The sequence below is a fragment of the Kryptolebias marmoratus genome, linkage group LG17 (genome assembly GCF_001649575.2).
Source record: "Kryptolebias marmoratus isolate JLee-2015 linkage group LG17, ASM164957v2, whole genome shotgun sequence".
NCBI classification, from domain to species: domain Eukaryota; kingdom Metazoa; phylum Chordata; class Actinopteri; order Cyprinodontiformes; family Rivulidae; genus Kryptolebias; species Kryptolebias marmoratus.
In genome coordinates this window covers 11,148,050-11,169,098 of record NC_051446.1, presented here as the reverse complement: position 1 = coordinate 11,169,098, position 21,049 = coordinate 11,148,050, and the positions used below count along the sequence as shown (strand labels likewise).

Below are 21,049 nucleotides of genomic sequence, written 5' to 3'. Positions count from 1 at the left end.
ATGTAGGGTTAAAAGAGTCTTTTATAACTTTGTGCTACAGTTAAGTTAAATTAAATGTCAGCCTAAAACGAGCATCATCCCACCAGGAAGGTAAATAACTGAACTTCAAAACACGGATTTGTTTTGTTTGACGCCGCTTTCTCTCCACCCTCCAAACGTCACCTAGCTGTGAGTAGTTTATAAATATGCAAGCAATACTTCTTTATTGCGCCGGGGTGTGCTATTTTATGCTGTTTCTTTCTCTCTTTTTTTGACTTTGTTGAGCGTCAAACGGAGTTTATAGCCAGCGTTCCGACAGCGCTTGAACGCAGCAGAAGCTCATCTGTTGGACAGGGAAACTAAACAGGAGCCAAGTAAAGTCTTGAACAGAGCTGGCTACCAGGCTAGCGCTGCTGAAAAAGTCAGCCGCCACCACGAAAACAGGAGCCCGGGCTTTGTTTGAGAAGCACAGCCTCACCTCTCTACATGGAACAACTTTCGAGACGTGTTTTAGGAGCTGAGTCCCTTCGTTTCGCCTAAAGTGGACAGCCGAAGCTCGCGGCTAGCTCGCTGTTAGCTGTGGGGGGGAGAAGAAGAAGCGCCAGCGGAGGCAGGAAAAATGGAGCTGGACGACGCGGTCCTGTATCAGGACGACTCGAGCGACTCCAGCGTGATGTCCGAGCGGGTCTCGGGCCTGGCCAGCTCGATCTACCGCGAGTTCGAGCGGCTCATCGAGAAGTACGACGAGGACGTGGTGAAGGAGCTGATGCCGCTGGTCGTCGGGCTGCTGGAGAACCTGGACTCGGTGTCCGCCGCCAACAAGGAGCACGAAGTGGAGCTGGAGCTGCTGCGGGAGGACAACGAGCAGCTCGTCACCCAGTACGAGCGGGAGAAATCACTGAGGAAACACGTCGAGGAGGTGGGTTTCCTGCCGTGGAGGCGAGGGGTGGCAGAAGTTATGATGTTCTTCAGCATTACAAATGACCTGCCCCCCTCCTTTAAATCTAATTAAAACATCACAATTAGGCTGTTTATTAACTCTCAGCGCTACTACAAAGTACATTTCTGAAGAGAAATCACATTTAGAAAGTTGTCAGTGAGATTTATGTAACTTTATTGGACACACCTATTGAAATACTAAGGAAATAATTAGTAAATTTAAGCTTTAATTAGATGGTTTTGTTTAATAAACGCCTACAGTAAGTTTTATATGTGCTCTGTATGACAATTAGAGTCTAACTTACAGGTTATTCCCTTAATATTTCATCAAATTGTCCAACAAAGTGGATTGAATTTGTCACTTATAACTATTTAAATGTAATTCCTCTTTATAAAAAGGACTTTGTAGCTGTGTGGGAGTTGAACAGTGGTTAAATTAGATTAAATGTGATGTTTTTGAGGAGATTTTAAGTGTTCTTAAATGGAGAGAGGCATCAGAAAGGCATGTTTTTCTCATGCTAAAATTAATAAAGCTCTAATCTGGCTATGTTAAGATTTTCAAACTGAGATTTACATTGAAACAAGTGAAAGCGTTCAAAAGGAACAGTCTAATCATGTGTCTTGGTTTAAAAAAAATAGTGAAGTTAGTGTTTTAACTTTCCCAGAGTTGTGAATTTTAACGCCCTGATCTTAGATTGAACCATGGAAACAATTATCCCCAAAACCAAGCATAATTTCTACAGTTTTTTAGATTTTGCCATGATTTTTTTTTCAGTGGTTAGTTAGAATAATGTTATTATTTAACTCCTAATGAACCTTTCTTCCCTCTTAAGATTGAAATTGTTTCTGCAGGAAAACGTGCTTGTGCTGACACATCAAATTAGTTGAAGTTTGGTTTCCAGGCGGTTATTACAAAGTCTGAAATCTAACACATAAAATGTTGTCCTGAACTATTATTAACTGATTCAGTTTGAAAGACTTTACTCCAGTAGTTTTGCAAATATAGTGACATGCATTTCTGAAATGCGGGCACTCGCTCAATGTAAACAAAGTACTTTTTTTCTGCGTACTTTGCTCCACAAATCTGGATGTTTTCAGTCACTTCAGCTCTTCCTGTAGGTAGGCGGCATCCGGTCACATTTCTGCATATTAGGTTTTAATTTAAGAATTTATTAATCACTGAAATGAGAACAAATTTGGGCAGAGTTTTTTTCCTACTCTATAAATTTTCTTGACTAGTTTTCACGACATAGCAATGATCTTCTTCTTTTTTCTTTCTGCTGTTCCCTTTTCAGGGGTCTCCACAGCGAGTCCTCCTCCATCTAACTCTGTCCTCTGCGTCCTCTGTCCTCACTCCTGTTCCCTCCATGTCCTCTCTAACTGCATCCATATATCTCCTCTTTAACCTTCCTTTTTGTCTTTTAAAAACATAAACTAACAGTCTAAGTTGTTAAAAACGTTTCTGTGCGACTTCAGGAAAATCAAGCAGCCTTAGTCAGAGCCACAGCTACCTCTCAAATAGAAGGTAAATAACTTGATGACTGATTTCTGGGATCAACATGGGTTCCCACCTTTCCATCTTGCTAAGCAGTATAAATAGATTTTTGAGGGGCGGGGTAGGAAAATCACAAATCTGAGGGTTGTAACCAAGCTTTCTGCTGAGTCAGCACTGATTATAACATGCGTTGAGATAAAAATAGAGAGTCCATTTTGCATCGAAGGGTCTCTGACGGTCAGTTTTTGCGGCGCTCCGTGAATTTCTGCTGCAAGTTTACATCGGTGCGAGCAGATCTTCAGAGATTTAATTTAAGCCAGCCATCAGGGTTATGCAAACCAGACAGAAATTTGTTTTTCAGATGGCTTTCCTGACTGAATCTGAACTTCCCCGCCCCTGTGTTTGACTCAGCCCCAGTTTAACACCCTCGTCACCGTGGCCTTCATCCCCACTGAGCGGTTTGCACCGGCATCGCTGACAGATTGACTCTCGTTTCCAAGCTGGGCTCCAATTCGAAGGCTTCTTTTGCTGAATGCCTTCTTGTTTTGACTCTTTCTAAATGCAAACAGGTCCCAGATTTTCACGGCACCAATAACAGAACCGGCTCACCGACTCACTCCGAGTCCCACTGTTTGCCAAAACTTTATTATTAGGACACCTTGTTTCTTTCTTTACTCTCTCCCAATATTTTAAAGGTATATCCCAGCCATAATAAAGTGGGGTTCTGTGGAAAAGTTATATACTATTAACATCTTGCCAGTTGTTGATGACTCTTTGGAGGACCTCAGTTTAGAGAGGTTTTATTCTGACAGGACTGATGAGCTAACGGCTAGTCCAGACGCAGCCAACGGCAGAGTGGATTGGTGCTGCCTTAGCCCTTTTAGCACCGTAATAATAGATATATTTATTAAAACGCCTGGTCTTTCTTGTCTATTTTTGTCAATAACTGTGTCAAAAAATGCCCTATGTGTAAATAATTTACACCCTTTTTTCAGGAGACGTAGAAGTTTCAAAATCTGTCAAGTATTTACCATTCTTATGTAGTTAAATAACTAAAACTGTGTGTTTATAAGAAGAAAAGGACAGAAACGGAATTGAATTTTCTCAGACCGACCTTTTTTTTTTTTTTTTCAGTTTGAATGATTAAAAGTGCACGAAGTAGCGAGGAGTTACGGTAATTTGAAATACACATGCGCCGCGGTGTCACCGGTGATTCCCCGTGGTTTTAAAAGGGTTAAAACGTCTCGAAGTCTCAAAAATTTCCAAAGGGGTTCATGCAAATGCAGTTTTATAAACCTTTACACGGCCGTCAATTTTGCATTCCGTGGTTATATATCATTTTAGAATTCCTTAGAAGCACAAATAAGGGCAGCAGCAGTTAGCTGTAGCACTTCCAGTTCAGCCTGAGGTCAACTCCAGCAGGATTTTCATGATATGTTTCCCAAAATAACTGTAAAGTGAAATTGACTTGGACTCTATTTTTATACGCTCCTAACTCATCTGCTTGATAATGGCTTAACTATTAAATTAAATGTTAACAACTGATTTCTAGTAAAGATTGAAAGTGAATTAAACCCAGACACTTGTAAATGGATTTAAAGTTTGGACACACATCACTCAGCGTCTTAAACGGCTCCGACTTACCGCAGGGGCTTTAAATTAATCTGTGTTAGTTTTAATTAATCTGCATGAAACCTTCATCTGAATGAATAAAACGATAAAACTATTCTTTTAACAGGATTTAAGCTAAAGTAGTGCTGTTTATTCCCAGTTGTCAACACTTGCCATGGCAGTTAAATGTTGAAGGACAAGCGCAACAGGTCGCAGAGCAGCGTTTAATGATTTGTCGTGCTGCGACACGTTGCTGCAGCTTTTAGATGAACATGTCCACATACGGCTGCGTCGTATGAAATCCACCATCTCTGATTAAAGTAGGTCTTCAGTTAGTTGGTCCTTAAAATCAAATCATATCCTTGATTCTTGTTCTTTTTGTGTTTTTGTCTGTTGCAGAATGTAAATATTTTCACAATTCATGATGTGGATTTTTTGCTTTCTTCCTTTGATTTAATTTTGAGTTTTCTTTTTTACTTGCAGTCGTTGTTAGCACCCCCATCAGAAAATTAGATCACACAAACTCCAATAATGTGGACATCTTAAATACATGTTTACATTCACAGAAAATCATTCATTTTATTTAACTGACTGATGCTGGGATAATATAATCGACAGTCAAATTATTCCTTCATGTAAATGTTCATTAGCACCTAAATCGCCCATTCTTCAATAATCTCTGCTGCTTGTTTTTTACCTGGAGGTGATTGAGAAGAACAAGAAGCCAATACCAAAAAGAAAACTCAAACAATGAAATCTGAAATCTAAAACTTACAAAACACACACGGTTCAGCCTGTGTGCCGCTGCTTAAACGGTCATTTGTTTTAGTCAATATCACTTCAGTCAAAAAATGTCAGTAAGGATGTTAAAGACTTCTCAATAAATATTACCTTCCTGTGCTTTTACACCCAGGACAATGGCAGTAGTACAATTAAATCCCCTACTTGTATTTTTACCATAGCTCAAATATTTTTGCATGTACAAGGTACAGTTTATTTTCTTTAAAATGAAGTGCAGCTGATCACTCCTTATCTACATTGTTTCTTGTTCTTTTTCGTGTCTGTGCTCTAAAACTTGGACCACATTAAAACAACAATTTCTGTTGACTACAAAGCAGCCATCACTTCTGTGTCATTAAAATCACCCAGCTATTCAGGCCTCACATCTCGTGTCTGTCGCTGGTGGCATGTGTGAAGGAGGAGAGGATTGGCAAGAGGCTTTATACTAAAAACAGACATTGACTAGCTTGTTTGTTAGTCACAGTGTCAAATAATCACCTCTTATTTACAGTTTTAATGATGAGAAAGCGTTGAAATTATAGAGGGCATTGAAGAAAGATGAAATCTGTGGGCAATGCTAAATTTTCTTACAATAAACTGAATGGAGATTAAACACTTGAGTGACTTATCGTCTCCTGGATGATGTGAGAAAGTTTTGAGATTTTACAACTGCTGGGCATTTATCAAACCTTAGCTGAGGAGTTATAATTAACTTCTGACTGAACTCAAAATAATTTGATCTTTAGTATTGAATAGTTGCCATAGAGCACACACCTCACAGGAAGTTAATGATGACACTATGGTTGTTGATTCATATTAAATAAAAAGAAGTTCACTCTTTTTGGTGCTTCCCTGTCAGCTTCGTTTTTCAGGAGCTTCTGCTTTATCAACTTGCCAACATATTTAAATCACGCATTCATTGGAGGGGGACTCAAGCTGTGAGCTGAAAACCCAAAACTGTCTACCAGAGGCCTGGGAGCTTGATGGTTCTCCTCAGTATCTCAGCTGGTCCTAGGACTGCTGTCTTCTGGACAGAGATCTCTGAGGTTGTTCCTGGGATCTGTTGGAGCCACTCTTCCAGTTTGGGGGTCACAGCACCGAGTGCTCCGATGACCACTGGTACCACTGAGGCCTTGACTCTCCACAGCTTCTCTGTTTCCTCTTTCAGCCCTTGGTATTTCTGCAGCTTCTCATGCTCCTTCTTCCTGATGTTACAGTCTCTTGGGACTGCTACATCTATCACCGCTGCTTCCTTCTGGATCTTATCTATCACCACAATGTCCGGTTGGTTCGCCACCACCTGTTGGTCAGTCTGGATCTGGAAGTCCCACAGTATCTTAGCCCTGCCATTCTCCACCACCTTAGGTGGAGTCTCTCACTTTGACTGGGGGACTTCCAGTCCATACTCGATACAGATGTTCCTGTACACTATTCCAGCAGCTTGGTTATGGTGTTCCTGTATGCTTTGCCTGCCTGCATCTTACATCCTGCTATTATGTGCTGGACTGTCTCAGAGGCATCTTTGCACCGCCTGCATCTTGGGTCCTGTCTTATGGGTTAACAATGATGAAAAATCTTTCTATGGTGGTTTCTCTTGTTCCTACTCTTCCACATTGGGTTTCTGCTGCCTGAGACATTCACTTAGCAGATCATCACTGGGGGTTTTCTTCCTGATGTACTCCAAGATCTTAGAGTTTCATCCTGTATAGTGGCTCTGACGCTTCCGGTCCTCGGCTTTCTTTTTTTCCCTGAGTGTACAGTCTGTCAAGGGTGCTGGACTTGGGATGAAAGCCTCTGTGTTTTGTGATCTATATATAGTTTCGATTGTTGCTCTGCAAGAGAAAACTTTCCTTTTCTACAGTACCGCTTATATTCTTTACATTATATTTAGTTTAATGTGAAATATTTGTTGGCGCCTGTGTATGTGTGGTGAATGGAATATAACTTTTTCAGTATTCAGTACATTTAAATAACTCTGAATTGCCAGGGACAGATGTCCCGCATGTCAGTATGTCATTTTAGGCCATTGAGAGAATTGTGATAAAAGGAGAAAACACAAGACGCTCTATTTTTTTTCAACAATTAGAGGAGTTCAGAGGAGTCTAACAAGTAGCACGGCACAGATTCAGTTTCTAAGCTCCAGAAGCAGATTAATCTTACCGAGTAAACACAGCTTGTGAGCCAAGTCCTGCCATTCTCTGCTCTGAACCCAGAGGAACACGTCTCCTGACTGATTTTGCTTCGGTAGAGGAGAGGAAAAGGCACGGCAGGAAATTCTTAAGGAAAAACAGAACTTCCCTCAGGTCTTTTGTCAGGGATGCTGAACTTTGAAGGACCACATTCTGCTTGATAAAACGCCACCTGATTTCTAACAATACATTATTAATAAATAGTGAGAGACCAAATAGCTGTTTGATATAAGTGGCATGACTTTAAGAAGGTCTGAGGGATTAAAACACATTAATCCAGAATGAAGGAATTCCAAATGCTCATTATTCCATCGGGATGAACTGGAATCGCTGTAGTTTTAAGTGGCCATAGTTAGAGCAGCTTCATTGTCTGTTGGTGCTTTAGTTTACGACTGAAGTTGTGAAAATCCAGCAATTCAACATAAAGACATATCTTGTGTCAGACTGTGTTTGCTACCACTAATGGGAGCTCCGCAGACGTCTGTCATTCTTACAAAATCAAAATGATTTTCAGATTATCCGGCATCATAAACTTTCAGCAGTGTTTACCAAACATCGCAGTATTTATTTTCGGCCCACGAGCAACAACCGTGGGTGTAGAAGCCAGTTTTTCCACTAGCGAGGAATCCAGTTGCGCTCGGGGGGCTAATATTCTGTTTAAATAATATTGCTTACTCACCACCAGCATGCACTAATGTGGTAAGCAGCACATTGAGAAATTACTGCGTTAATTTAGCTTTTCGAGGGTCCTTGACCACTAAAATGCTTTTACATTACACGCCACATTCACCGAATTTACTCGCACTTTTTAGTTAACGCCGCCACCGATGTAAAAACGATAACCTCGTGCACGTTTTTCTTCTGAAAGACAGACGTCAGTTTATTTTGGGGCGGTGTTCAGTGCCCCAAAGAAATCTCATCATAATAACCAAGGGATGCCTGGACTGAACCGTCAGTCTTTAGACTGGCAGTCGTCCCGACGAGCCACAGCAGAACCACTCAGATGTGGAAATCTAGCTTGGCCCATGTATGATCTGCAGCAAAACTCAACTGGATTTATTATTGACTGGTTTGTGGCACATTTTATGTTATTATTGTTTAATCTCTAAAGTAGTGTATTGATTTGTATCAGTTAAACCAAATGAACCAAATACCATCTCTAATGAAAGTCATAATAAAACAATGCCGTTGCTCGCTGGTCAGTTTATCGTTTTGCTTGGCCCAGACCTCCCACACAAACCATCCTAAATCCCTGCAGCGATCTGCAGCCAAAAGCACTAAATGGAGCTGATTTCACTCTTGTCAATTGAGTGCCAATACAGTGGAGCCCTGTGTGTGTGGGAGTGCTCATCTTGTTCTGGAAGCACATGTGTTTGTGTGCATTAGAGTGTGTATTGGCGCTCAGAGACAAAGAGAGTATTATACATGCAGTGTTGGGAGGGGGAAAAAAAAAGAGCATGTTAAATGCTAGAACACTTATTCTCTGGAGCAGGGTTGTACCCACAAGCCCCCCTTTTTTGTCCTGGGTCATATGAGGATCAGGATGGTAGAGTGCAAGATGTGGGAGCTTTCCAAATGATTGGGTTGATACAGTGAGTAGAGGCGACCAGGTTCCTCTTTTGTAACGTCAGCAAGAAGCTCTTATTGACGAATGGAAGAACTTTGGCGATCACTAAGTGTCTCTTAACCATCATCTATGAAAGAGGTGTGAAAGAAGCTGTCTTTGTCACATAAGGAAAAAAATAATATTAACCAAAGGAGTGTCAAACTCCAGGCCTCGAGGGCCGCTGTCCTGGGAGTTTTAAGTTTTTCTGCTCCAACACAACTGATTCAAATGGTTTAATTACCTCCTCACCAAATCATCAAGTTCTCCAGGAGCACGGCAACAAGACATCCACTTAAAGCAGGTGTTTTAAAGCAAGAACTCGTCTAAAACATGCAGTACAACGGCCCAAGAGGAACGGAGTTCGACACCCCTGGTGCACAGGCTTTGAATCTAGTCCTCAGATAGTTTCAAACCAATTTGCACTTTCATGCACATGAGCAAAACATCTCATGTGGACCGGGCCAACAAAAACCCTTAACAACCCTCAGGAAGGAGAGGAGGGCGAGTGAGTTTAGCTTGTACAAACAAAGCAGTTCACTACAGCTTAAAAGCTTGGAGCTTCACAGTTAGAATTGAGAAATTTCCTCAAGCAAGACTAAAAAGAAATGGTCCAGTTGCCTGTGTTGAAGCTTACTGGGTCTCCCAGCTGGAGTTTAGTGCCGTGGTGAGTTAATGTTCGCTCAGCCACAAGCTGGCATTGTTAGGTTCTATGTTTAATGTTGTAACTGTTCAAACAAAATGACTTTGTTTTCCTGCCACAAAGCAAAGTTTCAGAGTCAATAAACGCCAAGTTCCCTGCATTAAAATAGTTTTTACCCTCAGGCTGAGTCATGTTAGCCTACCAATGAATGAATTGTTTTAAAAGACATTCTTTAAAAAAAAAAAGCGATCTCACAGATGCATCTTGACAACACTTTATTGTTAGAAACCTCCGGTGACGTGCGCTAAAAGAAGGATCTGCTTGTAATCGGAAGCCCAGGTGACCCTCATCACGGTGCCTAGGCGCACGCCGCAGGGGCACGTCTCGACACGAAGCACCCACCGTCACAAGACTTGGTGTTTCCAGGCATGGCTTCAGACGCTAGACTCAGCTGATCCGCTGAAATATTAATGCAAACTGACTGAGCAGGGAGACGGCACTCACTTCTATGCATGTCATGCTTTTAATTAGATTTGAAGCAGATTTAAGTCACATTTTCTGGGCAACATAAGTTAAATTGTATCATTCATGTCCCTGACTTTCAGATTAGAAATGCACAGCGGCTTAGCTTTAAAGTGAAACAAACACTGTAGTGGTGAAAATAAATCGGACCTGACCGTTCTCGTGTTAGTAGCTTATATTCTAACCTTAAAAATATTATTTAAATTAGCGATAGTCTCTTACATCTTGACCATATATTTATTTATGTCCATCAGTGATTTGTTTGCTTAAAAATGAGAATTTTTTTGTTATAGAAGTCAACAAACAAGAAAACAGAAAGTGTTTATTATTTAAATTAGACCTCAAGCATTTTAGCCACACAAGCAATAAAGTTTGAATAGAAAAGACATTTGTTAAATAATGATCTGTATGAGCTGAAACTGTAGCTAACCTGTATTATAGTGTTTTTGTCTGCATCATCATGAGATTAAGTGCTTTAGTCTGTTTTTTAGTTTTATGTTAACTTACTTTATTACAACTACATTACAGTTCCACATAATATATTATGATTCAGATCTTAAGTATGTTAAACAAATCTAATTTTTTTTAAGTTAGGCGATCTGTTGACAGAAGTGATCCGCTGACTGATTGATTACTATAAATTCACCAAGTATTTTATTTTCTTTCTTCTTGTGGCCTGCTGCGGCTCTTCTTTCTAACATGAACCTAAAATCTGGCTCTGGATGGTATCTGTGGCGCCACCATTAGTTTTCTGAGTAAATGATTTCGAACGCTTGTGTTTGCTGAAGTATTTTGATGTTATGAAATGTCATCGTTTAGGTGCTGCCATGACTTCCACGTTTAAGTGTAATTCACAAAGTGGAGAAACTACATTGAAACTATTGTAATAAATGCAGCATCATTCAGAAATGAGCTGATTTCACCTGAACTGACTGAACGCGCACGTTTAACACAAACAGACATCCTGCCGGTGGGAGTTTATAAGGTTCCTTCATTCCTGTTAGTTCCAGTGTTATGATAATAAATGTGTGTCTTTACTGTTTTAATCTGCAGAGGTACATTGCCTTAGAAGACTCCCAAGACGGTGAGAAGAAGGATCTTCAGAGTCGACTGGTGATGTTGGAGTCCCACGCACGACAACTGGAGCTTAAAACCAAAAACTATGCAGACCAGAGTAAGTGTGCTGCGTTGGGGAGTTGTGTACAAACACACGCGCACACACACACACACACACACACACACACACACACACAGGTACGGTCTTAGCAGCACTGATAGTCTGCAGGTCCAATGACTGTGATCTTGATGTGCCAGAGAAGTCTGTCCATGCTCCATGTCCCTGAATGTTCCCCTGCTTGTTCAGCTTAAACAAGTTGGATTTGCAACATATTCCAGGCCCTGAACCATTTAGTGCAGAAGGGATTTACTGTGATTACATCTTACCTGCCAGTAATTCATATCTAGAAAATTCTTCTCTTCTCTTACTTTATTTTTTTTCTTTCTACTTGGTATCACCAGCTGCATGATTGAAGAGAACGTGCAAACTACATTGGACATTTACTATTTCAATTTGTTTTTTAAAGTAGAATAGAAAACGATTTACCCCCTTTGTATCTTTTTCGTTGCCTTATAACTTGGAATTGAAATGGGGTTTCAATTTGATAATAAGTAATGAATCGACGCAAAATACTCCAGAATAATAAAAAAAAATAAACAAAGAAAAGAAACCTTTTGAGCAACTATGAAAAAAATCTAAAACTGAGAAATGTTGCATGAAAATGTATTCACCCCATTTGTTTTAAAGGCCTAAAGGTTACCTTCAGAGGGCATGTAGTTTGTTAAATAAGAGCCACCTGTAGAGAAAAGATCATGAATGGGTTATAAGAAATATCCCAACCCCTGAACATCTCTCACAGAGCCCCGTTAAATCTATGGTTGTTGTTTCTTTTGTCTATTTCCCTCAGCAGGGCTCGCCATAGCGAGCGAACTCGCACCAAACTCATGGACCAGGCGGGGAAAACATTTTTCAGAGACACATCCTGGAGGTCAGTTATAATCCTGATGGAGCTGGAAAGCCGTTCTGCAGAGATGGGAGTATCTGTCTGTAGGACCACTGCAAAGAGCTGGAAGAGAAGCCATGAAAAAAAGAAAACAAAGAGCACCATCCCCACAGTAAAGCATGGTGGTGGAAGCATCTTACTGTGGGGATGTTTTTGAAGAGCAGGGACTGGGACACTGATCAGAGTTAAAGGATGCATGGATGGATGGATGGTTCAAAAAACTAAAATTCTTGAGGGGAAACCCGTTTTGAGTCTTCTGGAGATTTGAGACGGCGACGGATGTCCACCTTCCAGCAGGATGATGAATTTCAACAATCTGCTGAAGCAACGCTCCACTGAGAACCCGTTGAAGGTCCCTGAATGGTCCAGTCAAAGCCCAGACCTCAGTCCGATTGAGAATAACTGGTTTGATTTAAAGACTGTTGAACACAAGCAGCACCCATCCAACCTGAAGAAGATGGAGCGGTGTCGTCCTGAACTGACTAAAGTTCCTGTGGTTAGATTTGCTGATCTGTAGACACATCTGAGGAGACTGCTGCTGTAAAAAGTGGCTCTGCAAACTTTTGATTTTGAGGGATAGTAATGCACATAATTTTTCAGTTTAATGATTTTTGAATGATTGATAAAAAGTTGAAAATTTAACTTTAACTATCTGAAGTATTTTACTTATTATCAAACTAAAACATCCATTTAAATTCCAGGATGTAAGACAACAAATTGGAATACCAAGGGAAGGTGTAGGCACGGCTTATTTGTTTCACTGCACTGCAGTAAGATTCGCCTGTCAGCATCACGCTGAGAGGAAACTTCTTTTGCTGATGTGACACTTCCTCTTTTTTTCCTGTGAAAGAGATTGTTTCTGCCTGTTACTGTCCCCCGGACTGGATTTGCAGCTGTGTTTAATCACGTTAAGTCTGTTTTACTGAATTGTTAACCCATATTTGAAAACTTCTTTGACAAACCTGTCAACTTAAATATTCATTATATTTTAAAGGGGAAATGGAATAGTGTTTCAAAGCTAGCATAAATCAAAAGAAAGTCAAAAAAGACTCTTGTTTTCAGAGTGTCTTATTTTAAAAAATTTACACAAATTTAAAATTATTAGTGAAAGAAAAAAAAATTACTAAGGTCTCATCAGCATTTTCCAGGATCACTTGGGAGTGTGACGTATTGAGTGCCAAACACGGGAACACCAACAAGGCAGGAAATAGTAAATACAGATTATGTTGCTGGTTAAATAGTTCAGTTTGTTGCAATTAATTGAACCGACCCAAAACTCCAACAGCTGTTTCATTCTTCAGCTTCAAGAAGGACAAGAAAGTTTAATGGATGTGGTTCGTTTAGCTCCTGGTGAAAATTACAACCCAAAGTCTTGAGACTGACTGTGGAGTTAACGTTTTGAAGAGGAGCACCTGAAAAATAAACCTTTTAATAGAAGAACCACCTCCTGTCAGAGGTTCTGACCCGCTGCCTCCAGCTGTCCGGATGGGAAACTCCTTGAAGGCTAAGTGACATCACTGAAAAGTTCTGGGGTTCTTCTTGTGAAATGTGGGACTTGAGTTCCTGACAGCATCACTCCAGAGCAAAATGTGTTTTCAAAGCTGTCCTCTTGTTAACAAAATTCTTCTTCTTCCTCTGCCATTTTTACTGGAGGCAGTGAAAATGGAAGTGCAGTGTCCTGCAGCGGTCTGCCACAGCTGGCCCCGCCTCCTTCTACGTCACTAACCAAGAAGATAACTCTGCCCACACAATCGACTCACTTCAGGATTTAAATGCAAAAAACTCTAAAACCAAATTAACATTTAAAATCAGAGAAATGGACCACTGGAGTGTTTTATGATCGTGTTTAACTAAAAGAAAAACATGAAAACTCTTTATTTTGACTTTTTATTTCATTTCCCCTTTAATCATTCAGCTGGACCTATTCAGGCCTTGTTTGTGGGACTTTCCCTGAGTGACTTCATTTTTCTCTGTGTATGGTTGTTTCTCTTTTTACTATTTCAGCTCTTCCTCCAAACCCCGGTGAATTACAGTTTTCGTCACATTTTCACACGCAGCTGTCATTAAACACCTGTTTCAGTCTTAAGACCCGCTGCGAAGCTCCAAGCGTTACATTCTGTGAATTTCACCACATCAGCTCTCTGCAGACTGCGAGGAACATTTTGATGTTCTCCTTTTAAGATTGCACTTTTATGGAGGTTTTTTAAATGACAAGTTTGACAACTGCTTTGCTGTTTGGCCTTCAAATAATCAAGCCTTGACCACGGGAATCAGTAAGTTATTACTGCATTATGACTTGGAGCCGATTTTTACCTCTTTTTTATTATTGTAAACTTGAAAATAACCTTTTTTTTCCTCTGTCATTCCCATTCTTTGATGTTGTGTAGCTTTAAAATAAATTTAAACATTTATAACCTGTTCAGAGCTACATAAGACGGTAACGTGATCAGTTTTTACTATTTGACTCATGTTTTCAGAGCAGTTTTGATTGATTTGAAACATGAAAATAAAGCATTTGAACTTGTAAATGCTTTTGTGAGACAGAGTTGAGAAATATTATTTACTTGTTCATTTTTTTCCCCAAATTCCTGAAGAGTTTTACTGATGCATTGTCGCCCTCTGTTGGCTGTGAGATGGTATTACAGCACGTTCCCGTCTAATAAAACAGTTTGTAATTGGTGGATTTCTTTCTGTGCTTCTTTCAGAGCAACTTAAGACAAACATCTACGTTTAGAGTTGTAAATATGTGATATTTTACTCTACAGCTGTAATCTTAACCATTTCTTTTTCTTATCCAGTTAGCAGATTTGAGGAGAGAGAAGCAGACCTCAAGAAAGAGTACAATGCCCTTCATCAGAGACACACTGAGGTAGGCTGGCATGAAAAGCATCATTTTATTTATATTTCTATTATAATATCAACAAAGAAATGCCTGATGGGAGCTTAAGAGCCAGGCTGTGGTAAATGACAGCATTATACTCCATATTTGATGGCTGAGATTTACACATTCCTACAAAGTACACAAAGACAGGTCTACTTTTTATTTACTGTATTTATTATGAGATAATACCATATATCCATGTTTTTATTTTAACCTTCAGCAGCCTGTGTATTGACCCCAAACCTCAGTTTGTGCCATCTACAATTTTACACACACCTTAATGCATCGTCTGGGTAAAAAGAAGAAAAGGGTGCCAAATTATAAACAAAATGTTAACACCATTTGGTAAATCTGTGCTGTAAAGCCTTTTTGTTGTCATAAAGAAGTAAATCACCTTACAAGCAGAGCCTAAAGTAGAAAATGTTGCCACTTTTAGTTAATGAATAATTATAAAATAAGCATTTGTCTCGATCATCACCCCCACCTGCCACCATCGAACTTGTTTTCTGTGGATTTAGAAACCCAATAACTTTATTCACTACAAAAATTTCATTTGTTTTTTTAGTGATACATTCTAATTCTTTGATTCAATTGATTCATGCCATTATTATCAGTTTATCAAGAATATTATGACAAATAAAAGAAGAAGTCCAAAGAAAACACATTTAGGCTCTTTACAGTTCAAAAAGTCCACATCATAAAGTTATACAATGTAAAATGATCTCAGCTCAAAAGGTTTACTTATGGTTAAATCTCAAAAGACACATTTTACATGAATCAGTGAGTAAGAATTTAATTTGAGAGCGACGACCTTGAGCCTATTTCATGTTTTAGCTGTAAATTAGAATAAATAGAAATGTCAAGTTCATGTTAATTTCCTTTTTGATGCACTGATATGAAGAAGTCAAGTGTTCTCATTACATATCAGTATTGAGGCTATAATTATAGTATAGGACACTATACTAAACTAGTAAAATATTTAATGCTATGAGAGTTAAGGTGGTATTTCACTGAGCTGTGGCTGTTGGAAGACTAGTTAAAATATGTGAATTTTCAGCTGCAGTCTCACTGAACTCCCAAGTGTTTGCAGTCATCAAATTGTGCGGCGTGTTGAGCGGCCAGTATTTGAAAATCACAACGTATTTTTGTGTGCAGAGCTTGCAAAACTGTGTTCCTGACTGGGCACGTTATTTTGTTGTTCACCTCGGCTGGCTTTGTTCGGCGGCAGCTGTGGAGGTGGACCAGTTTCTCAGTAATTGTTATTGATCATCAGCATGGATTTTTGCCTCAGATGTTTTCTGTCACAGCAGAGCTGCCCTGCAGGAGTCAAAATGCAGCTGTGCTGCTCTTGAGACAAGTCGTCTTCAGCTACTTGCAGCCCAGAGAGATACCACCCTATGTAACCCATCTTGTATGGCCAAGACTAAAATGTCATACCAGGAGATTTACTGTTTTCTTACAGTAATGTCCCTCCTCTCAGATTACCTTCACACACCTTGGATTCGCTCCTTTTGCCGACCTTGTAACCAATTGGTGTACCTCCATAAGTCATGCCTTACCTGGTCTCCTAAATCTGACCCGATCAGAAGCAGAGTAGAGCACATCATGACTTCCTGTTTTTAGCCGATGGTGATATTTACCACACGTCTTGTTGGCAACGTAGTTTATAAATCAGCCATAGATTACAGTTTGTGATGCTCATAAACCTGTAGGTACCTAAAAGATTTAGGTCCTGTGTAATGGTGAGTACTGGCTCACCTTTAAATGCTGAGAATCGCTGAGAATCATAGAATAATGGCTGAATTAAAAGTAATGAACATATGTGAGGTTGATTAAAACGTAAGGGCTTTGGACATGAATAATGTTGCTGCCCAACCTTTGATCCGTCTCTGTTAGTTATGCATTATGGATCACTAACAGACGTCTCTGTCCAAACAAACCTCTCAGCCTCAGCAGCTGAATACTGACCTGAATAATGATGAAAAGAGGAAAATTAAAGCCTAATAGAAGCTGTCACCTGCACACTCCCAGAGCTCTTGCTTGGTTTCCACTTACAAATTCATGCCTGTTTTCCCCCCTCACCTGGTTTGCAAAATGAAGGTAATTTGCATCTGCAAAATAATGTAATATGTAATTCTGTGAACCGTTTTCCAGATGATCCACAGCTACATGGAGCACCTGGAGCGGACTAAACACCAGCATTCAGCGCCACCAGCAGAGTCCTCGGATACAGGCACATCAGCTAAAAGACGGTGAGACCACCTCACAAATATACATGTTTTCCTTCTACCTAACAGTGTTGTTCACAAGAAGTTCACTCATTTACTGAACCTTAAAAACTGGGTTTATGAAGTGTGGTCTGCGGTTACCAATAAATTCAGCTTCTCTTCCCTGACCATTGACTTGAATATGAACAAATCACCATCTTAATATTGGAGTTATTGTCCAGGCCTTTGATTTATTTATTTTTTTTTAGTGTAGGAGTCCTGAACAATGCAGTGTCTGCTCCCACACACACCCAGAATATCCTCCCTACAAACACAGGCAGAAATAGGTCAGAATAAGTTTACGATGACAACAAAAATTCGAACGCGTCATAAATTTATCGTATAAAAGGTACTAATTTTCCGAAGTTGTGTCGACGTGGTCTGTGGTAAAGAGGAAGTTATGTTGTATTTGTTTTGTTCGGTTTGAGACTGGAATGTGTCGATTGAGGAAACTGTGGAAGCTGCATAAATCTGCGAAGGAGTTCTGCCTTTGCCGGTATCATCTGATTGGATGGGATGATGGAGCGCCATGGTCCGCTGCTCATTTGCAGAGCGGATTATGACTGAGCCTCATTCTGCAAGGGGCCAGGAGGTCAGAAGCCCTTCCTGCTTAATTCAGACATAATTTTTTTTATCTCTTGCATTTTGTTCAGAATTAGTTTACACAGTGCCATCGCACTATTGTTTTTTATGGCCTGTTGAGAAGTGGTGTGAAAAGACAGAAATTACCTGATTAACTAAAATGAGGAGGAGCTGATCAGCAAATTGATAAAAACAAGGTGCTAAAATGAAGTTGTTGTTTGAAAACGTGTCTTTGCTCCTTGTGGGTTGCTTTGTGGAGGATGATGTTTATAAGATACATCAACCTTAGAACAACATTAACATAAATGGTTATCCATCCAGAAGATAACATTAGAGCAAAAGCACAAATAGGTTTTAGCTTTGAGAAGCAACTGTTGCTGAGAAAGGTTTCAAGGCCAACCCTGAATTTCCAAATATTGAAAAATATTATTCACAAGTGGAAAACACTCAAGACTGTTAATACATTTTCTTTCTGTGAATGGACGTAGTGCTAGGCGATATAACGATACATATCGTGGGGACAAATGAAAAGTGTCTATCGTGATATATTTTCTTCTATCATCTCTACCGTTTCTATCATAATTGTATCAATGATTCATGTAAATATTTCATAACGTAGGCTACGACGAATGTATTAATGTTGTCACTTACGCCAACACAACAAACCTCTTCTATCACTTGAAGAAGAACCACGAAAAAGAATATTTAACAATCCAAAAAGTGCAAGGTCAAACAAGTTGTAAAAGAGCCGGGGAAAGTTGCGAAAAGTAAAACTATAGCCGGCTGAAGATAATGGAGTCTGTTGTCATTTGATACTGTTACGTTGTAACAGGTACATATATATTGCTGCACTAAAATGCAGCAGATCTCATTTGTGAAAGTTCAGTTAAATGTCACTTTGAAATAAAGCTTAAAAAAAGTAAGAAATTAGATTATTTTTTCATATTTTTCTGAGAATAACTGACAATGTACGTAATTGGGGTATATTGTGATATATATCGTTATCGTGATATAAAATTATCCATATTGTGAAATAGGATTTTTTCAATATCGCCCAGCACTAAATGGATTCCCCAACAAGTTTATCCTGATTTCAGACCTTAGTGTTCAGATAAATGACAAATGATGCAAGAGCTCCATCTTAGACTCAGATATTTAAAATGCCAACCAAAACTCGTACATTTTATAGCGGTACAAATAGGAAAAAGACGGAACAAGGAGAAAACTATTAATTTAAAGAAAAAAAACGAAAAAGAAAATGAAGCAGTACGACTTTGGTTTAGGTTGCTTTTAAATAAACCACAAGACTTTTGAAATTATGTATTTTGGATAGATGAGACAAAAGCAGAGATATTTGAGATACAGAGAACCTCATTTAGAAAAAAAACAAACACAACATATCAGCACAAACGTTCATATCATCTGGTGGTGGAGGAGGGATGAGCTGGACTTGTTTTGCAGCCACACAACCTGGACACCTTGCAGTCAAATGTGAAGCTTGGACTGAACTTTGTCATTCCACAAAAGAATGGTCCAAAAAAACTGCAACAAATCTACAACAGAATGAGAAAATGGACGGAATAAATGTGTTGACATGGTCCAAAGTCCAGACCTCAACTGGACTGAAATACTGTGGTGGGACTTTTAACAGAAATGTGCAGAAACCCTGATGAACTAAAGCAATGTTGGAAAGAAGAGTGGGCTAAAATTCCTCCACAACCATGTAAGAGACAGATAAAGTCAACCAAAGGACTATTACAGCTTTTTTGCCTGCTAAATGTCTTTCTACAAGCTTTTGAATCAAGTCAAGTCAAATTTATTTATTTAGCACTTTTCATCAACAAGGCAGTTCAAAGTGCTTTACAACATGAAAGCACAAAAATACACACAATAATAGCAAACTAGGACATAAAAAAACTAAACTAAACTTATTTAAAACATGCACTGTGATAATCTTCATAAAATAAATGAGCAAAAGTACTATAAACAGATGAAAAAACAAGCTAGGAAGCTAGGATATAAAAAGCTAAACTAAACTTATCATAATAAAGATAAACTGAGGAAAACCAAACTAAGATATAATAAACTGATAATAAGCTAACATAAACTAAACTAGGATTTAAAAACAGCTGAACAGATCAGAAATGTTCATTTAGTCACTTCTCCATTTTGGCTTAGTCTTTTCCTAAACATTAATTGTAAATCGCTATGAATTGTTAATCAAAAGTTGTAGTAATGTATTTTTTTTATTTATTTTGAAGCTGGTAAGAAACACACACACAGATCTATGTAAAACTTTAGGTTACTTTCGTAACCCTGGTTCTCTTTCATAGCATTCGTTTCGTGTCTCACATTGGGAACGCCCATGGCGTGACCTCATCAGAAGCTCCTATTACATTACGCCAGCCAGGATTGGCTGGAGATACACTCGTCAGCGTCAGAGAGGGCAGAGTCCCTCCCCCTATAAATAGGGCTGACGCTGCACCGAGACTTTATTCAAAAACGTTCACCTCTTCCTCGCAACGTCAGAGCAAGGAGGGTGATCTGGTGAGACACTCACTCATGCTACTCAGAGAACCGGGGTTACGAAAGTAACCTAAAGTTCTCTTTCATAGCATTCGTTTCGTGTCTCACATTGGGAACGAAAAATACTGACTCCCGTATTGCTCAGCAGAACACACATTATGTGCCAAATATTTTATTTACCAGCCACAGGTACTCCTAGTGCATGGTGCTTACACTGAGTACTGAATGAGCCAGTGACGATGCTGTAACATCAAGCTTGTAGAACCGAGCGAATGTGTGAGAGGAGGCCCAGCTTGCTGCGGCACAAATTTCCTGCAGGGACACCCCTCTCAGCAAGGCCCATGAAGAGCTTAAGCCCCTTGTAGAATGGGCCCGCAGCCCTTCTGGAGGCTGAAGCCCTTTTGACGTATAGGCTAAAGAAATTGCAGCAGTGATCCAGTGGGCAAGTTGCTGTTTGGACACTGGTTTACCATAATGGTTCTTAGCCCAAGAGACAAACAACTGGTCACTTTTCCTGACCTGCTTTGTTTTATCTAGATAGATATCCAAAGCACGCACAGGGCAAAGGTTGTGTAGCTTCTCCTCCTCCTGTGAGGGGAAAGGAGGGGGATAAAAAGCCACTAACTCAATTGGTGAATACGACCCCAACACTTTAGGCTCAAAGGCAGGGTTGGGGAGCAAAACCACCTTAGTTTTGTCCGGAGAAAACTTTGTACAACACGAGTGGACAGACAGAGCGTGGATTTCACCCACACGCTTTGTAGAGACCAAAGCCAACAGAAGTGCTGTTTTTAAAGTTACAAATTTTAATTCCACTCGATCCAGAGGCTCGAAGGGGGGGGCAGCCAGTGCATCCAGCACCAGGGGTAAATCCCATGATGGTGCCATGGGTCTCGAGACAGGGAGCTTCCTGCGAGCTCCTCGCATAAACCGGCCCACTAAGGGATGCTGGCCTGCAGTTTTTCCCTCAAA

The 21,049-nt window shown here is 39.8% G+C and overlaps 1 protein-coding gene across 5 annotated transcripts in view; it reads left to right on the top strand.

The window, feature by feature from the left end:
- Positions 1–208: 208 nt before the first annotated feature.
- The window catches only part of spag9b (sperm associated antigen 9b), a 44,354-nt gene continuing 23,513 nt past the window's right edge, over positions 209–21,049 (top strand). For 3 of the 5 annotated variants that reach the window (XM_025005942.2, XM_037980986.1, XM_037980987.1), the window contains exons 1-4: positions 209–898; positions 10,815–10,935; positions 14,620–14,690; positions 16,857–16,954. In XM_025005942.2, coding sequence (XP_024861710.1) covers positions 599–898; positions 10,815–10,935; positions 14,620–14,690; positions 16,857–16,954 — 590 coding nt within the window. In that variant the 5' untranslated portion in view covers positions 209–598. The remainder of the gene's footprint in view (positions 899–10,814; positions 10,936–14,619; positions 14,691–16,856; positions 16,955–21,049) is intronic. The other 2 variants (XM_017416182.3, XM_037980988.1) reach the window with 1 other exon arrangement.